General features: G+C 43.2%; 1 protein-coding gene across 3 annotated transcripts; it reads left to right on the top strand.

Moving 5' to 3' along the window:
* The first annotated feature begins 179 nt into the window (after nucleotides 1-179).
* LOC134354223 (ARL14 effector protein-like) lies at nucleotides 180-27,137 on the top strand. 3 transcript variants are annotated; one of them, XM_063063121.1, is made up of 3 exons: nucleotides 180-324; nucleotides 18,797-18,933; nucleotides 26,410-27,137. In XM_063063121.1, the coding sequence occupies exons 1-3, from the start codon at nucleotides 193-195 to the stop codon at nucleotides 26,636-26,638; spliced, it is 498 nt and encodes a 165-aa protein (XP_062919191.1). In that variant the 5' UTR covers nucleotides 180-192; the 3' UTR covers nucleotides 26,639-27,137. The 3 variants fall into 3 exon arrangements, with proteins under 3 accessions (XP_062919191.1, XP_062919192.1, XP_062919193.1); XM_063063123.1 differs by having other exon boundaries at nucleotides 290-446; XM_063063122.1 differs by lacking the exon at nucleotides 18,797-18,933 and having other exon boundaries at nucleotides 271-446.

A 27,137-nucleotide genomic window follows, 5' to 3' on the forward strand; every position in this document is an offset into this window, starting at 1 on the left:
ATTGGGCTGAAGACATAATGGACATCATAATCAGCCTATCAGTGTAGAGCATTTAATTACCATTGGTAGAGAATACTGGCAATCAACCTTTATAGCTCCGCCTTCCAGTGACTCGGTGAGTTGATTAGCAGCTCGATAGACGAATAGGAGATGAGAACTGTCAACTAGTCTGGTTGTCGATTGGTGTCATTGATGGTGTTTGCCCCGCCTTCTGCCGCCTCCCCCCCCCCCCCGGGTTGGAGCGCTGCAGCTAGGCGTCGTTCAACGGTCGCCTGGGGCGGCAAAATGCGGAAACTGAAAGGGGAACTGAGGCCACGGAAGCAGGTGAGCAGGGCGAGCAGGCGCGGATGGAGCGCGAAAGGCCTCCGTCCGCGGGCAGTGGCAATGGCTCCCGTCACAACGCCGGCAAGCGCGCCCAGCGAGCTCAGCCGGCGTCCGGCAGCAAGGTGAAGTATATTCGCCGAGCTTTGACTGCTGGGCAGCGATCGCGGGAGGGGAGGGGGGAGTGGCGGAGTGGGCCGAGGGCGAGGAGAAGGCCGTCGCCGACCTTCGGGTGCGGTCCCTCCCCCCACATTTCGGTCATCAATCTGCAGACCACGCCCCTCTGACATGCCCCGCCTCTCGAATTGGCCACGCCCCGTTCTTTAGGCTACTTTCCCCTTTCTGCTGCTTGGCCCCGCCCCACGTGCCGCTGGACACGCCCCCTGTCTATGACTTGTCCGTCGTGGTAAGCTCCACCCCTTCCCTGAAACTCGGCCTTGTCCCCAACTCTTTCCTCCCCAACTCCTTAAGACCTGGGAGCCATACAGGAAGCAATAGAGTAGTATCAGTAAAGCAGAGGTTAAGTGTGTAATCTGGGAAAAAATCAACCAAATATGGCAAGAAAGCTGGGACAGGGAGGGGAAAGGGAGGCTTTTATATCAAATGCAAAAAAGTGTTGCAGGTACTAGGGTAGGTAGTGGAAACAGAAGAGAGGAAATTGTGTGGACTAGGTTAAGGCTGGGACACTGCATTAAACAAAACATTGAAAATGATAGGGAAACACCAGACAGGATTGTGTGAGGAATGTCAGGAAGAGGAGTCAGTAGAACATGTAGTTCTGAGTTGCAGGAAGTGTGGGATACAGAGAGAGATGATGAGAATTAAACTAAGGGAATTGGGGGTGCAGGAATTCATATTAAAAGGGTTTGCTGGGCATGGGTGAGAGAACACAGGTTAGGGTATTTTTAGCTTTCTTAAGGGGTACAGGGGGTTTTTATAGGATATGATGGATAAACAGGAATAGTGTACTAGGATGGCCAAAGATGGGAGGATAAAGTATAGGTTAGGGTGTGTGTGTGAGATTGGGTGAAGGGGTTTAGAATGTACATCTTTTGCACACTCCAGAGCAGAGGGTGGTGGTAATGCACCATTAAGCTGGGTGCCAACCGCCGTAAAACAAGACACAGACAGACAGGAAGCAATAGAGAGGAATTCAGCAGGTCAGGCAGCATCTGTGTGGGGAGGGGGCATAGGCAGTTGACATTTCCGTAAGATCATCAGATACAAGAGCAGAACTAGACCATTTAGCCCATTGAGTCTGCTAATCATCTCTGATCCATTTTCCCTCTCAGCTCCAACCTCCTTGTATCCCTTAAGTGCCCTGACTAATCAAAAATCTATCAACTTATGCATTAATATACCCAATGTTGTGTCCTCCACAGTCGACTATGGCAACAAATTCCACAGATTTGCTGCCTCTCTATTTTGAGGCTGCGTCCTCTGAGTTTATATTTAGGACCAAGACCTTCAAAGGGTCGACTGTCTATTTCCCTCCATGGACACTGCCTGACCTACTGTGTTTCTTCAGAATTTTGTGTGTTGCATCAGATTTCAGTATCTGCTGTTTCTCATCTCCTAACAGGAATAGAATTAGGCCTTTCAGACCATTGAGTCTGCTCGTCCATTCAATCAATCATGACTGATTTCTTTTTGCTTGCACCTTCCCCAAATTGCCTTTTCTAATCAAGAACCCATCAATTTGCCTTAAATACATCGAATAACTTGGCCTCCAAAGGCCTCTGTTGCAATTCCAGAGATTCACCACCTTCTGGCTGAATACATTCCTCTACATCTCAGTTGTAAAAGGATGTCCCTCTTGTTCTGAGGCTGTGCTCTTGGATCCTAGATTCACCTATTAACAGGCACTTCTTCTCCATATCTAGTCTATCCAGGCCTTCCGGTATTTGATAAGCTTCAACAAGATCTCCTCCCAGTCCTTTTAAACTTCACTTTCAGCTCCACATGTGAAATGTTTGTCGTATGTTAAGCTATTCATTCCCAGAATCGTTCTTGCGAATTTTTCCTGGACCCAGTCAGCATACCTTCTACTCCCTGGGACTAGGCCACAGTTATAAGGAGAGAATCAGCTGGAATGGCTTTCCTAGGAACAGAGGGGGCTGAGGTTATATCATCATCATCATCATCATGCCTTATGAGGTACATTGCCTTCCTCTGAGCAGTATCTTCACAAGACAACTGCCCCCAGCCATTAAAAATACTCTTCAGGTATTGTCTGCCTGGCATCAGTGGTCATATAACCAGGACTTGTGATAGGCTGCTCATATGACCATCCACCACCTGCCCCCATGGCTCATGTGACCCTGATCAGTTGTGGGGGGGGGGTGCGGTGCTAACCAGGTGCTACACCTTGCCCAAGGGTGACCTGCAAGCTAGCGGAGGGCTGTAGCACATTACACTTCCTTTGGTAGTGACGTATGTCCACCCCACCACCCTAGAGGTTAAATAAAGATAAAATCATTGGAGATGTAAATAAGGTCCCCTTAAAGCTAGAGGGGATAGATTTAAGGTGATAGAGAACTCTGCCAGGTGTTTCAGAGGGTGGTGGGTATACGGAACGAACTGCCAGTGGAAGTGTTGAGGCAGGAACAATTACAAAGTTTAAGAGAGACTTGACCATAGAACATTACAGCGCAGTACAGGCCCTTCAGCCCACGATGTGCGGACCTTTTTAACCTACTCGGAGATGGAACTATCCGGCAAACACAAGGAAATCTACAGATGCTGGAAATTCAAGCAACACACTCAAAATGCTGGTGGAACACAGCAGGCCAGGCAGCATCTATTGGAAGAGGTACAGTCGACGTTTCGGGCCGAGATCCTTCGTACGGCGAAGGGTCTCGGCCCGAAACGTCGACTGTATCTCTTCCAATAGATGCTGCCTGGCCTGCTGCGTTCCACCAGCATTTTGGGTGTGTTGCTTCCTTCTGTACAGCCCTCCATTTTTCTATCATCCATGAGCCTGTTGAAAGGTTTCTTAAATATCCCTAATGTATCTGCCTGTACCACCAACGCTGTCAGGACGTACCACACTCCCACCATGCCCTCTGTAAAGAACCTGCCTCTGATGGCCCCTTCAATCACCTTGAAGTGATTTGGACAGGTTCATGTACAGGAAATGTTTAGGCCAGGGGTTCCATGGCATAAACTTTCGGAGTGTTTGTGTCGAAGCCAAACATGGAAAGAAGGGTCTCCCTTAGGAGGGCACCTTGGTTTGTGTGATTGAGCTTGGGACGAAGGGCCTGTTTCTGTGCTGCATATACCTGACTCTGTTACTGGTGGTTCTCCAGCACTCAAATTGGTTGCTGTTTTGTTTAGAGGCATTGCTTTATTTTGGGTTTCTTTTCACTCCCGGATATGAGTAGTGGTTGATAAACTCTGGCACTTTTTGATTAAAATACAGGGTGATAAGCCCTGAGCATGTATTTTGAATTCCTGCATCCTCTCCATATTAACAACACACACAAAATACTGGAGGAGCTCAACAGGTCAGGCAGCAGCTATGGAGAAGAATAAGGCAGCATTATTCCTCTCTATAGATGCTGCCTGACCTGCTGAGTTCCTCCAGTATTTTGTGTGGGTTGCTCTGGATTTCCAGCATTACGGAATGTATTCAGTGTATTTATCATTCAAAGTTAAAAGGAAATTTATTACCAAAGTGCATATATGTCACCAAATTTATTTTCTTGTGGGCATACTCAGTAAGTCCAAGAAACATAATAGTCTCAATGAAAGACCCAGGCCCCCCCCCCCCCCCAAACAGGACAGACAACAATCTATGTGCAAAAGACAACTAACTGTGCAAATACAAAAGATAAAAATGAAATTATGCAAACACGAGGAAATCTGCAGATGCTGGAAATTCAAGCAACACACATCAAAGTTGCTGGTGAATGCAGCAGGCCAAGCAGCATCTCTAGGAAGAGGTACAGGCCACGTTTCGGGCCGAGACCCTTCGTCAGGACTAACTGAAAGAAGAGCTAGTAAGAGATTTGAAGGGGGGAGGGGGAGATCCAAAATGATAGGAGAAGACTGGAAATAATGTTGTTAAATAAATAACGAGAGCATGAGATGAAGAGTCCTTAAAAGTGATTTTGTTATTGCTGTGACAGGTAACTATGTCCACATTAGTAGCTGAAATCAAATTCTGTTGACGTTCCCCTCTTCACTGATGGTATGATGTACCTCAGTTAGTTTCCAATTTCTGAATGGAAAGATTTGACAGCATGACAAATGTCATTGGAATCTGGCATCTGTGGACAACACTGTGTGGTCTTTGTTATGATCTTCACGCAGTGACTTAAACAGGTTGAAATGCTTGGCACTTTACTACAGGTTAAGACAGATACTGATATAAAGAGAGTGTGCCCATGTTAGGACGGGTAACCAATTGCTTTTAAAAAGCTGAATCTAAAGATCTCTTAAAGGGGTTGCTAAACAAGATAAGAGCCCACAGTATTACTAGTGTGGGCAGGAGATTGGATGACTGGCAGAAGGCAAAGAGTAGAAAACAAGGAAAGCAGGTTGCTTGCTGGTGATCAGTTGTGTTCGGAGAGGTTGATGTTGGATCTGTTGCTTTTTATATTTTATATTAATGATCGAGATGACAGAATCAATGATTTTGAGGCCAAGTTTGCAGATGATACAAAGGTAGGTGAAGGGGCAGGTGGTGTTCAGGAAGCAGGGAGGCTGCAGAAGGACTTAGATAGATTAGGATAAATGGCAAAGAAGTGGCAGATGAAATATAGTGTAGGGAAGTGTATGGTTATGCACTTTGGTAGAAGTAATAAAGACATGGACTACTTTCTGAACAGAGTGAATTCAGAAATCAGATGTGCAAAGTTTTTGGGAGTCCTTGTGCAGGATTCCCTAAATGTTAACTTGCAGGTGAGTCAGTAGTAGGGAAGGTAAAAGCAATGTTAATATTCATTTGGATAGGACTAGAAAATAAAAGTAAGTGTATACTACTGAGGCTTTATGAAGTATTGGTCAGACTACATTATGAGCAGATTTGTGCCTTGTATCTAAGAAAGAATGTGTTGGCAGTGAAGAGGATGCGGAGGAGGTTCACAAGTGTGATTACAGAAAAGAAAGGGTTAACATATAAGGAGCATTTGATGACTCTTGGGCCTGTACTTGCTGGAGTTTAGAACAATGTGGGGGGATCTCACTGAAACCTATCGAATATTGAAAGGCTTAGATAGAGTGGACATGGAGAGGATGTTTCCTATAGTGGGAGAGTCTAGGACGAGCGAGCACTGTGCCAGAATGGAAAGATGGTGCTTTGGAACAGAGATGAGGAAGAATTTATTTAGCCAGAGGGTGGTGAATCTGTGGAATTAATTGCCACAGATGACTGTTGAGGCCAAGTCATTAGGCATATTTAAAGTGGAGTTTGATAGGTTTTTGATTAGACAGGATGTCAAAGGTTACGGGGCGAAGGCAGGAGAATGGGGTTGAGAGGGATAATAAATCAGCCATGATGGAATGCCAGTGCAGATTCGATGAGCCATATGGCATAAATTTGCTTCAAAGCAACAGGTGCAAAATGCTGGAGGAACTCAGCAGGTTGGGCAGTGTCTATGGAAATGAATAAACAGGTCGAGATGCTTCATCAGGACTGGAAAGGAAGGGGGTCATAAAGGAGAATATAGAGGTATAAGAGAACATAGGATCTAAGGTTCTGACACAAATGAAGCCTGTGTGAACATAGAGGAAGAGCACGTGAAATGAAGAACAGAGCAAGAACCTGGCCCTCTGTGCCTACCCACTGTTCAATATGACCAGCTTCATGTCTCCCCTGTAGCCCTTCTTTCCCATCTTTCAGAACAAGAACAGTCTGCTTCTTTAAATAACTCTGTCATCTTACCTCCATATATGACAGGATGGAAAATTGCAGAGATTCCTTACCCCTGCAAGAAAAAATTCCTCAGTTGTAAGTGGCCGCTTTCTTATTCGTAAAACAGAGATGTAGTTGTGTGGTGGGGTGGAGATCCGTCCCCACCAAAAGAGGTGTAAGGTGCTTCTCCCCTCCGCTAGCCTGCAGGTCACCCTTGGGCAAGGTGTAGCACCTGCTTATCCCCTGATCAGGGTCATGTGAAGCCACAGGAGCAGGTGGTGGATGGTCGTATGAGCAGCCGGTGCAGATCACAAGTCTTGGTTACGCAGTCACTGATGCCAGGCAGACAATCTGTGAAGCGTATTGATAATGGCTGGGGTCACCCATCTTGTAAAGACACTGCCCTGAAAAAGGCAATGGCAAACCACTTCTGGAGAAAAAATCGCCAAGAACTATCATGGCTGTGGAAAGATTGTGATCGCCCATGTCATGTGACACGGCACAAATCAAATGAACGAGGGATGGAAGTGGTGTTGTACAGGAAACCTGAGCAGTAGGGTAAAGGTAACACTCCTTAAAGTACAAGAGAACCATTCAAAAGTCTTATAACTGTGGGATAGAAACTGTCTTTGAGCCTGGTGGTATGTGCCTTCAGGCTTTTATGTATTTTGCCTGGTGGGATAAGGGTGAATGTCTGGGGTAGGTGGGATCTTTGATTATGTCGGCTGCTTTTTAGAGTCAGTGAGTAGTGTTGACAGTGTTGATGGAGAGAAAACTGGTTTCTGTGATTTCTGTGCTGTGTCCTCACCTCTTCTCGGCTTCTTGATGTCTCAGGCAGAGGATTTGCTATACCAAGCTGTGATGCATCCTGATGGTATGCTTTTTGGGGTGCACCTGTAGAAGTTTATCAGGTTCAGTGGCAACATGCTGAATTTCTTGAGCCTCCTGAGGAACTGTTTTTTGTTTGTAGGGCTGTTCGCCGAGCCTGGAGATTAGGTCACAAACATTTTCATCACCAGTCAAGGTGACGTCAGTGCGTAATTGAGTGTTTCTGCTGAATGCTCGTGTTTATATTGGTCCAACTTGTTCTGATTGGTTACTAGTGCACTGTCTTGGCCATGGCATCTACATGGTTGGACCAGGGCGGGGATTTGGTGATGTTTTACTCCTAGGAACTTGGAGCTCTCAACTCCCTCAATCTTAGTACCGCTGATGTAAAGAGGAGCATGTGCATTCCCTCCCTCTTCCTGAAATCAATGACCAGCTTTGACTTTTGCTGACGTTGAGGTAAAGATTTTTGTCATGACACCATGTCACTAAGCTCTCTATCTCCATAATTTACTCTGACTCACCGTTATGTCAAATTGAACTCCAATTTCCATTAGTTTTCTTGTTTGTGGGCAATAAGGCACTTGCTTCTCTTTGCATTTTCATCTGCTATGTTTTTCAACAGCTGGCACTTGTATTTGGCATGTGCTTTTTATTGCTTTTTGTTCACTTTTAGCCCTCGTTGGGGATGGCGTGATGAGGTTTTAGAGCGCATCCAGTTCCCAAAGGAGCTGTTAGAGCAGTCAGAATGATGATGAGTTTCCGAAGAGTATTTTTGCATGAAGGTGTGTAAGAAATGATTATTGTCAACATTGACAGTGCCTTTGTCCCCTATTCTAATTGTAGCTGAGAGATTTATTGAGGGAAAAGGTTGGCGAGCAAGTGCACATTTGTAAGGGTTTTTAAATAAGTGCAACTTTTAATACAAGCAGGAGAAATTCATTCTCCAGCCACATCTCTGGTTATGGCCGACCCATTGTAGCTTGAATGACTGCCAAATTTACATTAGCAGAGAAAACCGGTGTATTGTTATCCGAGTGAAAGCATGAATGTTATGAAGTGCAGCATCTTTCAAATCGATGCAGTGATTGGTTACTTACTTACTTAAGCCCATCACCTTTACTGGGGCATAGGCCGCCGACAGTAGCTTGCCAGAGTCCTCTGTCCTGTGCCAGAGTTTCACGCTGTTTCCAGGTACACCCCATCTTGGTGTATCCTTCCTTTCCCAGGGGTGAGGTCCTTGCAGCTTCTGCTGGCATATCTGTGGCTCTGGGTTTTTACGGTATGGGGTTGCTAGTTGCATACCCAACTCTCCTCCTTTCACAGCCGGGTTTGGGACTGTCTGTTGTGGAGTTTGCAGTGACAGGTAACATATATACAAAACAGCAGGTTGAACTCAGCAGGTCAAGCAGTGTCTGTGGAATGGGAATAAGAGTGAATGTTTCAGGTGGAGACCCTTCATCAGGCATCAGGCCCTTCTGCAGTGGTGCTCCTTGATGCTTGATTTGTTTCTTTAAAAAAGGACAAAATTGAAGGGGCATCTTCAGAATCAGAAAAACATACAAAATATAAAAAAAATTAAATATATTAGTGCAGAAATAGAAATGTAAAAGGTAGTGAGCTAGTGTTCGTGTGTTCAATGTCCATTTCGGAATTGGATGGCAGAGGGGAAGAAGTTGTTCCTGAATCGTTGAGTGTGTGCCTTCAGGATTCTGTACCTCCTACCAGATGGTAGCAGTGAGAACAAGGCATGTCCTGGGTGATGGGGGTCCTTAATGATTGATGCCATATTTTTGAGGCATTACTCCTTGAAGATGTCTTGGATACTGCAGAGGTGAGTGCCCATAATGGAGCTGGCAAGGTTAACAAATCTGCAGCTTACTTCAAGCCTGTGCAGTAAACCTCCCACCCATACTCGACGGTGATGCAGCCATTAGAATGCTCACTCTGGTACATCTGTAGACATTTGGGAGTGTTTTTGGTGAAATACCAAATGTCCTCAAACTTCTGAAGAAATGTAACCACTGTTGTGCCTTCTTTGTAGATGCATCGATATATTGGGTCCAGGTTAGATCCTCAGAGATATTGATACCCAGGAAATTGAAATTGCTCATTCTTCCCACTTCTGATCCTTCTATGAGGACTGGTGTGTGTTCCACATCTTTCCCTTTCTGAAGTCCACAATTAGTTCTTTGGCGTTACTGAAGTTGATTGCAAGGTTGTTGTTACGACGCCAGTTAACAAGCTGGTATACCTTGCTCCTGAATGCCCTCTCGTCACCACCTGAGATTCTGGAATTGTCTTTAACAATTTTAAAGCTACTAAATTATTGCAATAATTCTTTGCTTCTAAAGCAGCCCAGGTTTACAGCAGATGTTGGCAAGCAGATCATGAATTTGAAATAATATGAAAATTGACCAACGGCACAAATTGGGAATAGCAGCCTACATCATTTTGTGGATTAATGGGCAATTCTATAAAATGTTCTGTGCTAGTTTTGGCTTTGAGTTGAGTAACTTGAGTAGTTGAGAATAGTTGGGTACTCATTTAAAAGTAATGAATACCGCCCAGTTCAATGATGGGGAAAGTCCTCCCCATCATTGAGCATCTGCTACAAGAAAGTAGAATCCGTCGTCATGGACCCCTACCAGCTCTTCTTGCTGCTGCCATCGGGAAGGAGGTGCAGGAACCGTAGGCCACGTGCCACCATGTTGAGAAATCGTGATTACTCTTCAGCCATCAGGCTCCTGAACCAGAGGGATAACTTCACTCATGTCAACATTGAACTGAACTACTTAACACAACCTATGGATTCACTTTCAAAAACTTTGCAACTTAAGTTTTCAGTATTTATTTATTTATTATTTTCAGTTTGCCTTCTTTTGCCCATTGGTTACTTGTTAGTTTGTGTGTGTAGTTTTTCATTGATTCTGTTGTATTTCTTCTACTGAATGTCTTCAAGAAAATGAATCTCAGGGTTGTACATGGAGACATATATGTATGTTGATAATAAATTTACTTTGAACTTTGAAAATTTCAAATAATAGATCATTATCCCATCAGGAAGTTCCAACAGCTTTTCAGTGTTTGACTTGTCGGTCATTAGGTGATTGATTCATGCAGATTGGGCCCTTAGCCCAACTCCCAGATGATCCAATACCCATCATGCCAGTCCTACACTATTGTGTTTAATTGTCCTCACTTTCCCATCAATCCCACCCAGGTTCTACCATTCACTCGTACTAGGGGCATCACTCTGTCTCCCAATAACCCAGCAGCCTGTGTATCTCTGGACTGTGGGTGAAGCTAGAGTATCGAGGGGAAACCCACACAGAGAGCACGCAAGCTCCATTCAGCATTGAGCTCCATGTTTCTAGAGTTGTAGGGGAGCAGCTCATGTGGGGACATGCCTGCATTTGAGTCTTGGGACTTCTTGAAAGTTTCTGGGAAAGAATAGTGGACATGAAGACCACAGAGGGCATGGAAAAGAATAGTGAAATTTGCCCCTAGCGTAGAAAAGGATCATCGGGATCTTATAGAGGGATACAAAATGATGAGGGGTATAGATGAAGTGAATGTATGCAGGCTTTTTCTTCTCAGATTGTGTAAAATCTAGAACTGGAGATGGTAGGTTTAGGGCGAAGAGTGAAAGGTGAAAGATGAGGGGAATCTGGAGGGGAAACTCTTCACCCAGAGGGTGAAAAAAGCTGCTAGTGGAAGTGGTGGATGCAGTTTGACGTGTGACATTTAAGTGAAGTTTGGATAGGTGCATAGATGGGAGGGATATGGTCCAGGTACAGGCAACAGGGGCTAGGCAGGTGATTAGGTTGGTGGGCCTGTTTATGTGCTGTGGTGTTCTATTACTTTAAGATTAGCTGGTATCTGTTAAAGTTATATTGAGCAAATAACTCACTTCGATGGGTATCCTTAAAACAACCTCTCCTCCTATGACTTTGTTTCCACCTTCTGCTACCTCGGGAAAGCAGCCAACATAATCATTCTCTCTTCCTCCCCACCCTCCCCCCACATCAGTGGAAGATAATATGTACTGCCAGATCTAGATGACTTCTGTCCCACTGCTAATTGAACAGACTGTCCTCAAAGATGTATTCTTGCTCTCTCAATCTACCTATTTTTTTTAATATAATTTTTATTGAATTTTCAAAATGTATCGACCTATGTGTTGTCCTTGCAGTTTATATGTCTAACTACACAGCACTCTCTCTGTAATGACAGCACGGCATTCTACATTCTGTTTCTCTCCTTACTACCTCACTGTAATTTTGTATGGTATGATCTGCCTGCAGTGCACAAAAAACAAAATCTTTTCACTGTATTTCAGTACATGTGGCAATAATAAGCCAATGCAGTCTGTGGGACTTCTGCCCAAGGGTAGTCTACACCTCAGATTTGGACTTTGGTGTGATGCGATTTCTGCCCCAGTGGTGTTTCCCCACCAGAGTACAACTTCAAAGTTCAGAGTAAATGTGTTATCAACATTTGAAGGGTTGATTTGAAGGTAACTTTGAAGGTATGAGATGTGAATTAGCTAAGATAGACTGGCAAATGACACTTAAAGGATTGACGGTGGATATGCAATGGCAAGCATTTAAAGATTGCATGGATGAACTACAACAATTGTTCATCCCAGTTTGGCAAAAGAATAAATCAAGGAAGGTAGTGCACCTGTGGCTGACAAGAGAAATTAGGGATAGTATCAATTCCAAAGAAGAAGCATACAAATTAGCCAGAGAAAGTGGCTCACCTGAGGACTGGGAGAAATTCAGAGTTCAGCAGAGGAGGACAAAGGGCTTAATTAGGAAGGGGAAAAAAAGATTATGAGAGAAAACTGGCAGGGAACATAAAAACTGACTGTAAAAGCTTTTATAGATATGTAAAAAGGAAAAGACTGGTAAAGACAAATGTAGGTCCCCTACAGACAGAAACAGGTGAATTGATTATGGGGAGCAAGGACATGGCAGACCAATTGAATAATTACTTTGGTTCTGTCTTCACTAAGGAGGACATAAATAATCTTCCAGAAATAGTAGGGGACAGAGGGTCCAGTGAGATGGAGGAACTGAGCGAAATACATGTTAGTAGGGAAGTGGTGTTAGGTAAATTGAAGGGATTAAAGGCAGATAAATCCCCAGGGCCAGATGGTCTGCATCCCAGAGTGCTTAAGGAAGTAGCCCAAGAAATAGTGGATGCATTAGTGATAATTTTTCAAAACTCATTAGATTCTGGACTAGTTCCTGAGGATTGGAGGGTGGCGAATGTAACCCCACTTTTTAAAAAGGAGGGAGAGAGAAACCGGGGAATTATAGACCGGTTAGCCTAACGTCGGTGGTGGGGAAACTGCTGGAGTCAGTTATCAAAGATGTGATAACAGCACATTTGGAAAGCGGTGAAATGATCGGACAAAGTCAGCATGGATTTGTGAAAGGAAAATCATGTCTGACGAATCTCATAGAATTTTTTGAGAATATAACTAGTAGAGTGGATAGGGGAGAACCAGTGGATGTGGTATATCTGGATTTTCAAAAGGCTTTTGACAAGGTCCCACACAGGAGATTAGTGTGCAAACTTAAAGCACACGGTATTGGGGCTAAGGTATTGATGTGGATAGAGAATTGGTTAACAGACAGGAAGCAAAGAGTGGGAATAAACGGGACCTTTTCAGAATGGCAGGCAGTGACTAGTGGGGTACCACAAGGCTCAGTGCTGGGACCCCAGTTGTTTACAATATATATTAATGACTTGGATGAGGGAATTAAATGCAGCATCTCCAAGTTTGTGGATGACACGAAGCTGGGCGGCAGTGTTAGCTGTGAGGAGGATGCTAAGAGGATGCAGGATAGGTTGGGTGAGTGGGCAAATTCATGGCAGATGCAATTTAATGTGGATAAATGTGAAGTTATCCACTTTGGTGGCAAAAATAGGAAAACAGATTATTATCTGACTGGTGGCCGATTAGGAAAAGGGGAGGTGCAATGAGACCTGGGTGTCATTATACACCAGTCATTGAAAGTGGGCATGTAAGTACAGCAGGCGGTGAAAAAGGCGAATGGTATGCTGGCATTTATAGCAAGAGGATTCGAGTACAGGAGCAGGGAGGTACTACTGCAGTTGTACAAGGCCTTGGTGAGATCACACCTGGAGTATTGTGTGCAGTTTTGGTCCCCTAATCTGAGGAAAGACATCTTTGCCATAGAGGGAGTACAAAGAAGGTTCACCAGATTGATTCCTGGGATGGCAGGACTTCCATATGAAGAAAGACTGGATGAACTGGGCTTGTACTCGTTGGAATTTAGAAGATTGATGGGGGATCTGATTGAAACGTATAAAATCCTAAAGGGATTGGACAGGCTAGATGCAGGAAGATTGTTCCCGATGTTGGGGAAGTCCAGAACGAGGGGTCACAGTTTGAGGATAAAGGCGAAGCCTTTTAGGACTGAGATTAGGAAAAACTTCTTCACACAGAGAGTGGTGAATCTGTGGAATTCTCTGCCACAGGAAACAGTTGAGGCCAGTTCATTGGCTATATTTAAGAGGGAGTTAGATATGGCCCTTGTGGCTACGGGGGTCGGGGTATGGAGGGAAGGCTGGGGCAGGGTTCTGAGTTGGATGATCAGCCATGATCATAATAAATGGCAGTGCAGGCTCGAAGGGCCGAATGGCCTACTCCTGCACCTATTTTCTCTGTTTCTCTGTTTATCAAAGTACATATATGTCATCATGTATAACCCTGAGATTCATTTTCCTGTGGGCATACTCAATAATCTATTGGGCATTCAACCAGAGTGTAGAAGACAATGAAATGAGCAAATACAAAGAGAAAGAAATAAAGATAATAAATAAGCAATAAATATCGAGAATATAGTCATAGTCATACTTTATTGATCCTGGGGGAAATTGGTTTTTGTTACAGTTGCACCATAAATAATAATTAGTAATAAAACCATAAATAGTTAAATAGTAATATGTAAATTATGCCAGGAAATAAGTCCAGGACCAGCCTATTGGCTCAGGGTGTCTGATCCTCCAAGGGAGGAGTTGTAAGTCCTTGAAACTGAGTCCATTGATTGTGGGAAGATTTCACTGAAGTTGAGTGAAGTTATCCCCATTTGTTCAAGAGCCTGAAATCGTTGAGGGGTAATAACTGTTCCTGAACCTGTGATGCAAGTCCTGAGGCTCTTGTACCTTCTTTCTGATGGAGCAGTGAGAAGAGAGCATAACCTGGGTGGTTGGGATCCCTGATGATGGATGCTGCTTTCCTGTGACAGCATTATAGAAACATAGAAACATAGAAAATAGGTGCAGGAGTAGGCCATTCGGCCCTTCGAGCCTGCACCGCCATTTATTATGATCATGGCTGATCATCCAACTCAGAACCCAGCCTTCCCTCCATACCCCCTGACCCCTGTAGCCACAAGGGCCATATCTAACTTCCTTTTAAACATAGCTAATGAACTGGCCTCAACAGTTTGCTGTGGCAGAGAATTCCACAGATTCACCACTCTCTGTGTGAAGAAGTTTTTCCTAACCTCGGTCCTAAAAGGCTTCCCCTCTATCCTCAAACTGTGACCCCTCGTTCTAGACCTCCCCAACATCGGGAACAATCTTCCTGCATCTAGCCTGTCCAATCCCTTTAGGATCTTATACGTTTCAATCAGATCCCCCCTCAATCTTCTAAATTCCAACGAGTACAAGCCCAGTTCATCCAGTCTTTCTTCATATGAAAGACCTGCCATCCCAGGAATCAATCTGGTGAACCTTCTTTGTACTCCCTCTATGGCAAAGATGTCTTTCCTCAGATTAGGGGACCAAAACTGCACACAATACTCCAGGTGTGGTCTCACCAAGGCCTTGTACAACTGCAGTAGTACCTCCCTGCTCCTGTACTCGAATCCTCTCGCTATAAATGCCAGCATACCGTTCGCCTTTTTCACCGCCTGCTGTACCTGCATGCCCACTTTCAATGACTGGTGTATAATGACACCCAGGTCTCGTTGCACCTCCCCTTTTCCTAATCGGCCACCATTCAGATAATAATCTGTTTTCCTATTTTTGCCACCAAAGTGGATAACTTCACATTTATCCACATTAAATTGCATCTGCCATGAGTTTGCCCACTCACCCAACCTATCCAAGTCACCCTGCATCCTCTTAGCATCCTCCTCACTGCTAACACTGCCACCCAGCTTCGTGTCATCCGCAAACTTGGAGATGCTGCATTTAATTCCCTCATCCAAGTCATTAATATATATTGTAAACAACTGGGGTCCCAGCACTGAGCCTTGCGGTACCCCACTAGTCACCGCCTGCCATTCTGAAAAGGTCCCGTTTATTCCCACTCTTTGCTTCCTGTCTGCTAACCAATTCTCCACCCACACCAATACCTTACCCCCAATACCGTGTGCTTTAAGTTTGCACACTAATCTCCTATGTGGGACCTTGTCAAAAGCCTTTTGAAAATCCAAATATACCACATCCACTGGTTCTCCCCTATCCACTCTACTAGTTACATCCTCAAAAAATTCTATGAGATTCGTCAGACATGATTTTCCTTTCACAAATCCATGCTGACTTTGTCCGATCATTTCACCGCTTTCCAAATGTGCTGTTATCACATCCTTGATAACTGACTCCAGCAGTTTCCCCACCACCGACGTTAGGCTAACCGGCCTATAATTCCCCGGTTTCTCTCTCCCTCCTTTTTTAAAAAGTGGGGTTACATTAGCCACCCTCCAATCCTCAGGAACTAGTCCAGAATCTAACGAGTTTTGAAAAATTATCACTAATGCATCCACTATTTCTTGGGCCACTTCCTTAAGCACTCTGGGATGCAGACCATCTGGCCCTGGGGATTTATCTGCCTTCAATCCCTTCAATTTACCTAACACCACTTCCCTACTAACATGTATTTCGCTCAGTTCCTCCATCTCACTGGACCCTCTGTCCCTTACTATTTCTGGAAGATTATTTATGTCCTCCTTAGTGAAGACAGAACCAAAGTAATTATTCAATTGGTCTGCCATGTCCTTGCTCCCCATAATCAATTCACCTGTTTCTGTTTGCAGGGGACCTACATTTGTCTTTATCAGTCTTTTCCTTTTTACATATCTATAAAAGCTTTTACAGTCCGTTTTTATGTTCTCTGCCAGTTTTCTCTCATAATCTTTTTTCCCCTTCCTAATTAAGCCCTTTGTCCTCCTCTGCTGAACTCTGAATTTCTCCCAGTCCTCAGGTGAGCCACTTTCTCTGGCTAATTTGTATGCTACTTCTTTGGAATTGATACTATCCCTAATTTCTCTTGTCAGCCACAGGTGCACTACCTTCCTTGATTTATTCTTTTGCCAAACTGGGATGAACAATTGTTGTAGTTCATCCATGCAACCTTTAAATGCCTGCCATTGCATATCCACCGTCAATCCTTGAAGTGTCATTTGCCAGTCTATCTTAGCTAATTCATGTCTCATACCTTCAAAGTTACCCCTCTTTAAGTTCAGAACCTTTGTTTCTGAATTAACTACGTCACTCTCCATGTTAATGAAGAATTCCACCATATTATGGTCACTCTTACCCAAGGGGCCTCTCACGACAAGATCGCTAATTAACCCTTCCTCATTGCTCAAAACCCAGTCCAGAATAGCCTGCTCTCTAGTCGGTTCCTCGACATGTTGGTTCAAAAAACCATCCCGCATACATTCCAAGAAATCCTCTTCCTCAGCACCTTTACCAATTTGGTTCACCCAGTCTACATGTAGATTGAAGTCACCCATTACATTACATGTAGATGTGCTCAATGGTAGGGAGGGCTGTACCTATGATGGACTGGGCCGTATCCACTACTTTTTCAGGATTTTTCTGTTCAAGAGTATTGGTGTTTCCATACCAGGCTGTGATATATTCTCCACTACACACCTATCTTCTGACCTTGTGTTGATTAGGTTTAAGAACAATTCCTGGTATTTTTCAAAAAAATAAACTGAAACTAAAATTCTGAATACCACCCAGCTGATAAAGTAGTTACTGCTTTGATTTAAGGTGGCAAAGTTGCTTTAAATTTTTTTTAAGGCAGAACACATGGAACACTGAACATTACAGCACAGTACAGGCCCTTCAGCCACGATGTAGTGCAGACCTTTTAACCTATTCTGAAATAAATCTTAACTTTTCCCTCCAACGTAACCCTCCATTTTTCTTTCATCCATGCACACATCTAAGAGTTTCTAAAATGTCCCTAATGTGTCTGCCTCTACCATAACCCCTGACAGGATGTTCCATGGACTCTCCATTCTCTGTGTAAAGAGCCTATCTCTGATATCACCCTATGCTTTCATCCAGTCACCTTAAAATTATGCTCCCTTGTATTAGCCATTTCAACCCTGGGAAGAAGTCTCTGGCCAACCTCTTGATCTATGCCTCTTATTGTATTCTACACCTCTTATCTTTCGTTCCTACAACAACAAAGGCTGAATGTTTTTATCCGTGCTTTTCTTGTGAAGTTAGTTGTGCAGTTATGATAAATGCTGATATTTAAGGAAATAATTGATGACTAGAATGTTCCAAACTGTTGGGGGATAATATACAACAGTCTGTGGAATTAAAATTGAACCACTTAACCATTACAGTGGGCCACAGTTCAGTGCATACTATAGCTTGAGAGAAAGGTACTGTAGCACATGACCATGTAAAATTAAGTATATAGCCAGGATAATGACAGGGATTGTAGTATAAATTATATAAAAAAAACACTTCTCAAACTCTGTTCCACATTGAAATGCACTCCTTTGAAAGGGCCTGGTGGTCACAATGATTTGATGTCACAGTTGACTTTTGTCCTACTGTAACAAAAAGAATGACAAAAAAGAGCCAGGAGACATTATTAATTGCTGTTGAACAAATTTCCTCACTGTTTGGCAGAAGTTCAGAAAGCTACAGTGTGCTATTGTTCAGGAAAGTTTTGGGTACTGTTACGACTGAATTGGGGAGACTATCAGACATCGAAGCAGAATTAGACCATTCAGGCCATTGAGCCTGCTCTGTCATTCCACCATGGCTGATTTATTATACTCCTCATCCTCATTCTCCTGCCTTCTTCCCATAACCTTTGACACCCTTACTAATCAAGAACCTATCATCCTCCACTTTAAATATACCCAATGTCTTGGCCTCCACAGGCCCCTGTAGCAATGAATTCCACAGATTTGCCACTGTCTGGCTAAAGAAATTTCATTTAACCTCTGTTCTAAAAGGTGGTACTTGTATTCTGAGTTTATGCCCTCTGCTCCTAGACTCCCCCACTATAGAAAATGTCCTCTCCATGTCAACTCTATCTAGGCCTTTCAATATCCCTCAAGTTTCAATAAGATCTCCCCCAACCCCATTTTACTAAACTCCACCAAATATAGGCCCATAGCCCTTCATGCTTTAACCCTTTCGTTGCCAGGATTATTCTCGTGATCCTCCCCTGCTCCCTCTCTAATGCAAGCACATCGTTTCTTAGATAAGGGCCCAAAACTGCTCCTATCACTCCCAGGTGTGGTCTAACCAATGCCTAATAAAGACTCAGCATCACATCCCTTGCTTTTATATTCTGGCCTCTTGAGGTGAATGCTGGTACTAAAGAGGGATCTGACAAGGTTCTCTAGCTGAGAAGAGGGAGGGGAAAGGGACTGGAATTGACACAACCCACTCTTTTTATTCTGCAACAAGCTTGGGTCAGAAGCAAGCTGTCTTTGTATGAATATTCTTTATCTTTTTGATCGCATTTAATTCCCATAGGCACGGACCACAAAAGCACTTAGGTCATTACAGTTTGCAAATCCAGGCCGTCAGATAAAAGAATTTACTCCGGAAACCAGTCGGAGAGTGAAACGGAAGCAGCAGACGAAGCAGCCAAATCAGTCTAATGCAGACAGGTAACATGGTGATGTGCTTTTGACATTCTTTCTTTATTCAGAGACACAGAGCGGCCCAACAAGCTGCACTGTCCAGCAACACACCTGCTTAGCCCCATCCTAAACACAGGGCAATCTACCACAGCAACACACCTGCTTAGCCCCATCCTAAACACAGGGCAATCTACCACAGCAACACACCTGCTTAGCCCCATCCTAAACACAGGACAATCTACCACAGCAACACACCTGTTTAGCCCCATCCTAAACACAGGGCAATCTACCACAGCAACACACCTGCTTAGCCCCATCCTAAACACAGGACAATCTACCACAGCAACACACCTGTTTAGCCCCATCCTAAACACAGGGCAATCTACCACAGCAACACACCTGTTTAGCCCCATCCTAAACACAGGACAATCTACCACAGCAACACACCTGCTTAGCCCCATCCTAAACACAGGACAATCTACCACAGCAACACACCTGTTTAGCCCCATCCTAAACACAGGACAATCTACTACAGCAACACACCTGCTTAGCCCCATCCTAAACACAGGACAATCTACCACAGCAACACACCTGTTTAGCCCCATCCTAAACACAGGGCAATCTACCACAGCAACACACCTGTTTAGCCCCATCCTAAACACAGGGCAATCTACCACAGCAACACACCTGTTTAGCCCCATCCTAAACACAGGGCAATCTACCACAGCAACACACCTGCTTAGCCCCATCCTAAACACAGGGCAATCTACCACAGCAACATACCTGTTTAGCCCCATCCTAAACACAGGGCAATCTACCACAGCAACACACCTGCTTAGCCCCATCCTAAACACAGGACAATCTACCACAGCAACACACCTGCTTAGCCCCATCCTAAACACAGGGCAATCTACCACAGCAACACACCTGTTTAGCCCCATCCTAAACACAGGACAATCTACCACAGCAACACACCTGCTTAGCCCCATCCTAAACACAGGGCAATCTACCACAGCAACACACCTGTTTAGCCCCATCCTAAACACAGGGCAATCTACCACAGCAACACACCTGCTTAGCCCCATCCTAAACACAGGACAATCTACCACAGCAACACACCTGTTTAGCCCCATCCTAAACACAGGGCAATCTACCACAGCAACACACCTGTTTAGCCCCATCCTAAACACAGGACAATCTACCACAGCAACACACGTGTTTAGCCCCATCCTAAACACAGGACAATCTACCACAGCAACACACGTGTTTAGCCCCATCCTAAACACAGGACAATCTACCACAGCAACACACGTGTTTAGCCCCATCCTAAACACAGGACAATCTACCAGTCTTTGGACTGTAGGAGGAAACCCACACACTCACAGGAAGGACGTACAAACTCCTTACAGACTGCATCAGAATTGAACTCCGAACTCCGGCAACCCGAGCTGTAATCGCTACACTACCGTGGTTTTGCAAATATATTTTGGAGAATACATACTAGATACTAGGTCACTGCAGTCTCTCCTCAAAACAGCAAACCTGCCATCCCTGGTGCTGGTATGGAATCACAATTAACCTCAAGGAGGATGTTTAAACTCCTTACAGGTAGCGGTGGAATTGAACTCCGAACTCAGACCTGAGCTGTGATAGTGTCATGGTAACCACTACACTACCATGGTACCTTCATTACGGGGAATGATTAAGTCTGGTCCAGGCCTGCTTCTGATGAAAGAAAATAACTTATTTTGATAAAGTTCTATTGGTGGTGGTTAAGATGGTTTTTAATGTTTTAGTTTTGGGAAAGATATGGATGGAGGAGGTACAAAAATTGGTACAAAATTTATCCTTAAACTTGGTTCCACTTATGGATAGTAAAACAATCTTGTGCTTTGTAACAACAGAAGTTTCCATATGTTTGTAAAGGCACCGTGCATAGATAGAATTTTGAGAGTCTAGATACAGTGCTTTGAAAAAGTATTCAGTCCCCACTACCATTTTCACATTTTACCGTCTCATTTTCTAAGCTTAAAATATATCGAAGTAGGATTTTTGAGCTAATCTACAAAACGTTGTGCATGATGTCTAATCAAAAGAAAAAATCCAAAACTTGTCAAATAACTAAAAATGTAAAAACCAAAACTGTAAGGCTGAAAAAGTATTCATCCCCCTTTCAATTACTATGCTAACTTTCTTCAGGTGCAAAGTACTACCTTACCAACTCACCCAATTAGTTGCTGTAGAAAACTGGAGGATCACTTCTTTTCAATGAATTCTTCCTTTTGTCTGTAAAGTCCAACAGTATGGTAGATTTGTAACAGATCAAACCAAAATGAAGACAAAAGAGCATTCAAGACAAGTCAAGGAAATGATAATAGAGAAGCACAAATCTTTGGAAGAGTACAAGACCATCTCAAAGGTGTTGAACATACCACATACCTCAAGAGTTCAGTGCAGTCCATCGTGAAAAATTGGGGGAAAAATATGAACCACAGCCACACTGCCTAGGTCAGGCCGCCCCTCTAAACTTCGTTGCTGGAGAAGGATGACACTTGTAAGAGAGGCTGTCGTGATGCAAATGAGCTGTAGAAGTCGGTGGCTGCAACTGGAAATGAAGTTCATGGCTCCACAATCTCTCAGACCTTGTACAAAACGGGAAGACTAAAATAGAAGCATCTCCTTGCCTTTAAAGACTTTGCAAAGCATCACTAGAAAATACTGTAAAGATGTGGAAGAAGATGCTGTGGTCAGATGAGATTAAAGTGGTACTTTTTGGTGTCAACACTAAACGGTACACGTGGCGCAAACCTAAAACTGCACATCAGCCAGGTAACACCATCCCTATTGTAAAGTATGGTGGAGGTAGCATCACGCTATTGGGATGCTTTTCAGCAGCAAAGACTGGAAATCTGGTTAAGCTTGATGGGAAGATGAATACTGCTAAATACAGAAAGCTCCAGGATAAAAACCTGCTAGCCTCTGCTGGTAAAGCTTAAACTGGGGAGGAAGTTTGTGTCAAACAAGGGAAAATCTGCAGATGCTGGAAATTCAAGCAACACACACAAAATATTGCTTTTTGGGCCGACACCCTTTGTCTTTCAGCAGGACAACAACCCAAAGCACACTGCTAGAGCAACCATGGAGTGGCTTCAAATGGAGAAATTTGATGTCCTTGAGTGGCCCAGTCACAGTCCTGACCTTAGCCTTACTGAACATCTCTGGCAAGTCCTCAAGATTGTTGTCTCAACTGCTCCCCAACTAACCTGCAACAGTTTGAGCAATTTTGCAAGGAGGAATGGGTAAATCTTGCTCCATCGTGTTGTGCAAAGCTAGTAGAGACTTATCCAATAGACTACTGGCTGTAGTAGCAGTGAGAGGTAGTTAAACTAAGCACTGAGCAAAGAGGATGGATACTTTTGAACTACTGTCATTTCAGGTTTAGAATTTTTAGTTTTGCATGCTTTATAATTTTCCCTGTTTTTGGTCTCTACTGTGGAAAAAAGGAGCATGTGATTCACAAGTAAATATTCTCATTTAAGTTGATCAAAATCTCTGGTTGTAATACTCATTTGTGTGAACAAAGGGTTGGGGGCTGAATACTTTTACAAGGTGCTGTAGAGTACGTTTCCAATCGTGGGAAAGGGTAGGACCAGAGAGCACAGTCTCAGAATAGAAGGACGTACCCTTAAGAACAGAGATAAGGAGGGATTTCTTTAGCCAGATGGTGGTGAATCTGTGGAATTCATTGCCACAGAGGGTTATGGAGGCTAGGTAATTGGATATATTTAAAGCAGAGGTTGATAGGTTCTTGATTAGTAGGGATGTCAAGGATTATAGGAGAATGCAGGTGAATAGGGCTGAGAGGATGAACATATCAACCATGATCAAATGGTAGAGCACACTAATGAGTTGAGTAGCCTGATTCTACTCCTATGTCTGAAAAATGCCAGAAAATTATTTTTCCATGGATATGTTCTTTGTGAACCCTTATGGACAATTGGGGTACTGCATACAGTTCTGGTCACCCACTATAGGAGGGATGGTGATTCTTTGGAGAGGGTGCAGATGAGGTTTATCAGGATGCTGCCTGGTTTAGAGGGCATGTGTTATCATGCGAGGCTGGATAAGCTTGGGTTGCTTTCTCTGAAGTGGTGGAAGCTGAGGGGAGATTTGATAGAGGTTTGTAAGATTATGAGAGGCATAGATAGAATAGAGGGGGAGTATCTTTTTTCCAGGGGTAGAAATGTCTAATACCACAAGGCATGCATTAAAGGTGAGAGGGGGTAGGGTCAAAGGGGATATTGCTGGTAAGTTTTTTTACTCAGTGGTGGATGCCTGGAATGTGCTGCCTGATATGGCTATAGAGGCAAATACATTAGAGACATTTAGATTGGCACATGAATATGAGGAAGATGGAGGGATCTGGACGTTGTATAGGTAGGAGAGATGAGTTTTGGGGTGTTTTTGATTTACTTTATAGCTGGTTTGGGAAAATGTTGTCAACGTAGAACTGTACAGCATAGGTACAGGCCCATCAGATCACAAAGGATTTTGGTTTAGATTTTGTGAGCCAGTCTAACACACGAGCATTCCAGCTGCTTGCTTGTGTATTATTTGGCCCTCTGCAAACGTATCCAGAAAACTAGCAACCTCATCATTAAAACGGTGTCATCAAATCTATCCGTGGGTCGGTAATTTGCTTTCACCTGCGGTGCATGTGACATATTAATCACAGATTGATTGAGATTGCGAGAAACACAGGCATGCCACTATCCTTACTGGGTATTTTTTTTCACATAATTCTCAAGCAGATTATGTAATATCAGATCACTTACAAACTGCATTTGTAACTGCTCTGGAATCCATTTTCGGGTCTACCAGGTTAATGAAATACCAGGCTAGTTTACTTGTTAAAGATCTTATTAGTTACACTTTGAGCCACATGGTTTTAATTCTGCACATGCAATGGTAAGATGGGAATAATTCATCATTAATTATGTTCCTAATCAAAGAGCTACTTGTATTAATTCCTGTAGCAGTTTCTGTTTTATCTTCAGCCATCTAAACTACAAGCCTGAATCAAAACAAAACTGCTGATGTTTTTAATAATTTCTTTGCTTTAAGTTGAAAGCCTCCATAGCAAGAAAGTTGGATTGTTTCTCTAAATTACACCTTGCCCATCACCTCCCTCTGGTGCCCCTTCTCCTTCCCTCTGTCCCCAGGCCCGCTCTCTTCTACTATCAGCTCTTTGCCTCTTCTGCCTATCACTGCCAGCCTATACTACTCCTCCCCCACCTTCTTATTCTGGCATCTTCACTCTTCCTTTCCAGTCCTGGTGAAGGGTCTCGGCCTGAAACACTGACTGTTTCTTCCTCTCCATAGTTGCTGCCTGACCTACTGAGTTCCTCCAGTATTTTGTGTGTGTTGCTCTGGATTTTCCACATTTGCAAATCTCTTCTGTTTCTAACCAAAATAAATCTTGCTGCTCTTTCTAAATCCTGTTCAGTTTAAATTTATTTTCCGATTATCTGGTTTCTTCTTGACATTCCTTTAGCTCTTCACCGAGTTGACTCAGCGCATCACTGGCTCCAGCCTATGTGCCTTCAAGGACATGCCTACAGTATATACAGAAAGGTGCTGGAAAAGGGTCAGAAACATCATTAAGGATCCCACCCATCCTGCTCGTAACAACCACACCAGGGCTACCAGACTCAAAAACAGTTACTTTCCCCAAGCAGTAAGACTGATCAACACCTCCACCCACTAACCCACCCCTCCACACCCCCAACCACCACTACTTTATCATTTCCTGTCAGTCACCTTAGTACAGCCACTCCAGTGCCTAGCATCACTTTATGGACGTACAATCAATCAATGTATATAAGCTATCTTGTGAGTCTTTATCTATTGTAATTTAAAAAAAATTGTGTTATCTAATTGAATTTTTACTTGTGCTGCATCTGATCTGAAGTAACAATTATTTCATTCTCTACACTTGTATGCTGGAAATGACATTAAACAATCTTAAATCTTGATCTTGAATTTTATATGGAAATGGGGCAGAGACAAAGCATTGCAGGCATCCATGTAAATTGTTCTTGGTCAAAACCAAAAGAAAAGTAAAAGGATTAAGACTATCTTTGCTTTTCCATTATTAATGGAATGTTTCTTTAGACTGAGAATATCTGTGAAGGTCTGTAACTGAAAAAGGTCAAGGTCAGTCATAAATAATACCTGCAGGAGTGTAGAGTGTGTCTGTGTATGGCAAAGGGAAATAGCTTAATTCTATTGTATTACATTACGATTCATCTTTCTTGTATAGAGAAGGAAGCAATATGCTTAAAGAAATAAAATTAAACTAAATAATTGCCATATTTAAATAATTCTTCAAAGAGAATTTATCTTTACAAAATGTTTATAAAATATAAAACCTCTTCTGAGGACTTGCAGTCAGTACAGGGAGGCTGCTTTTCCAAGTCTGGGGCGTATAGATCGAGAGGTCAGAATTAAAGGTAAAGGGCTTCGCTGCTGGTGATTGAGAATTTGAAATTACCTCTTTGGAATGCTTTCCTCAGTGAGCTCTGAGGGCTTAGTTGATAAATATATTCAAGATTTAGATCGATTAGATCTTTGGAATCTCATGGGATCAAGGGATACAGCGAGAAGCCCAGACAGTTGAGTTGAGCCATGAACTTATTGAACAGTGAGTCAGTTTCAAGGTGTCGTATGTTAATAACTGCAGTGTGTAGCCAATAATGAGACGTGATCAATAAGTTTAAAATTCACCGTGTGGAACAGCACTGCAGTACCATTTGACATACAGCTGTAGGTGCAAAAGACGAGATCAGCTTGAAGTTTATTCAGAATATGATGTAGACATACAAAATAATGAAATATAGTTTCTGTAAACGGAAGTATCATGTGCTTTTAAGGTTGACAAATGTGCAAAACACCTCATGTTTGTAGAATAGTTGTACCATGCAAGGCATGATTTTCTTTTACCACTTGTTGAATTCTGCCCTTTGATTCTATAAAGATCATTTCTTTACACTGTCCTGTGCTGCACAAATCTGTGGATCTGGCAGAGTGAAGGTGTAGGGGAGGGTTGGATGCAGAAAAGATTGTATAGATTGAGGGAGCCCAGGAACGGAGGGCACAGCTACAGAATGGAACAGGTGTTCCCAACTATTTTTATGCCATGGGCCAAGACCATTAAGCAAGGGGTTCGTGGACCCCAGGTTAGGAACCCCTGGAATAGAAGGGTATCCTTGGAATTCATTACCGCAGACTTGATTAGTGAGAGTGTCAAAGGTTACATGGAGAAGGCAGGAGAATGGGGTTGACTGGGATAAAAAATCAGCCATGATGGAATGGCAGAGCAGACTTGATGGGTTGAATGGCCTACTTCTGCTCTTATAGTGTTGTATCATCTTATAGTTCATGGCTTTGTGGTTCTAAGTTGGTGTGTACTTGAATGCTTAGACTCACTGTTTTTTCTTGCAGGCAGACGATGCCCGTAAAAAGCAAAGTTTATGACAGTCAAGGACTCCTCATCTTCAGTGGACTGGATAGATGTGATTGTTTGGACGAGCATTGTTTGGGTTGCTTCTACCCCTGTCCCAACTGTGGATCCCAGAAGTGTGGCATTGAATGTCGTTGTGACCGAAAATGGTTATACGAGCAAATTGAAGTGGAGGGCGGCGAAATAATTCGAAATAAAAATGTTAACTAGGTTGCTGGGGTGGGGTAGTTATAAAAGATTTTATTTATAAATTTAACCTAAAATGTGCCATTTTTGTCTGCAACCCATTGGAACTGCATCCTTGTAAAAGTGTTGGTATTTAGCTGGCACTTGATCCAAGGTATTTTCTGCAGAAAGGAAACCTGTCACAAATCTCTAAAGATATACTAGCATATTTAATAGTTTTTAATGTTAGAGCAATTTAAATATATAATGGGCAGTGTTAATGTGATGTGCTGTAAGTGCTAATGTTTGCTAGAAGAGTTTAACTTCCTCTTCTACTTGTCAACCAATTTGAATTGTTGAATTCAAATTTTTTTAAGCAATAACTTCTAATTTTCATTCACTTTGAATTACTGGGTAATTAAAAATAATCAATGGAAGATTGTATTTTGATTGTCAAGACTAAGTTGTTTCCACCTTGGCTATTAAATAAAGCTGTTTCTTTCTGTGACGCTGTGCTGCTGCATATTAAAGCTGCTGGACGCTA

The sequence above is a fragment of the Mobula hypostoma genome, chromosome 11 (assembly GCF_963921235.1).
Source record: "Mobula hypostoma chromosome 11, sMobHyp1.1, whole genome shotgun sequence".
NCBI lineage: Eukaryota > Metazoa > Chordata > Chondrichthyes > Myliobatiformes > Myliobatidae > Mobula > Mobula hypostoma.

Excerpts from the sequence above, each read along its gene's own strand:
- LOC134354223 (XM_063063121.1), top strand. The coding sequence starts at position 193 with ATGGTGTTTGCCCCGCCTTCTGCCGCCTCCCCCCCCCCCCCGGGTTGG. Across the intron at positions 325-18,796 it reads AACTGAGGCCACGGAAGCAG|GCACGGACCACAAAAGCACT; the intron begins GTGAGCAGGGCG and ends TAATTCCCATAG. Across the intron at positions 18,934-26,409 it reads AATCAGTCTAATGCAGACAG|GCAGACGATGCCCGTAAAAA; the intron begins GTAACATGGTGA and ends TTTTTCTTGCAG.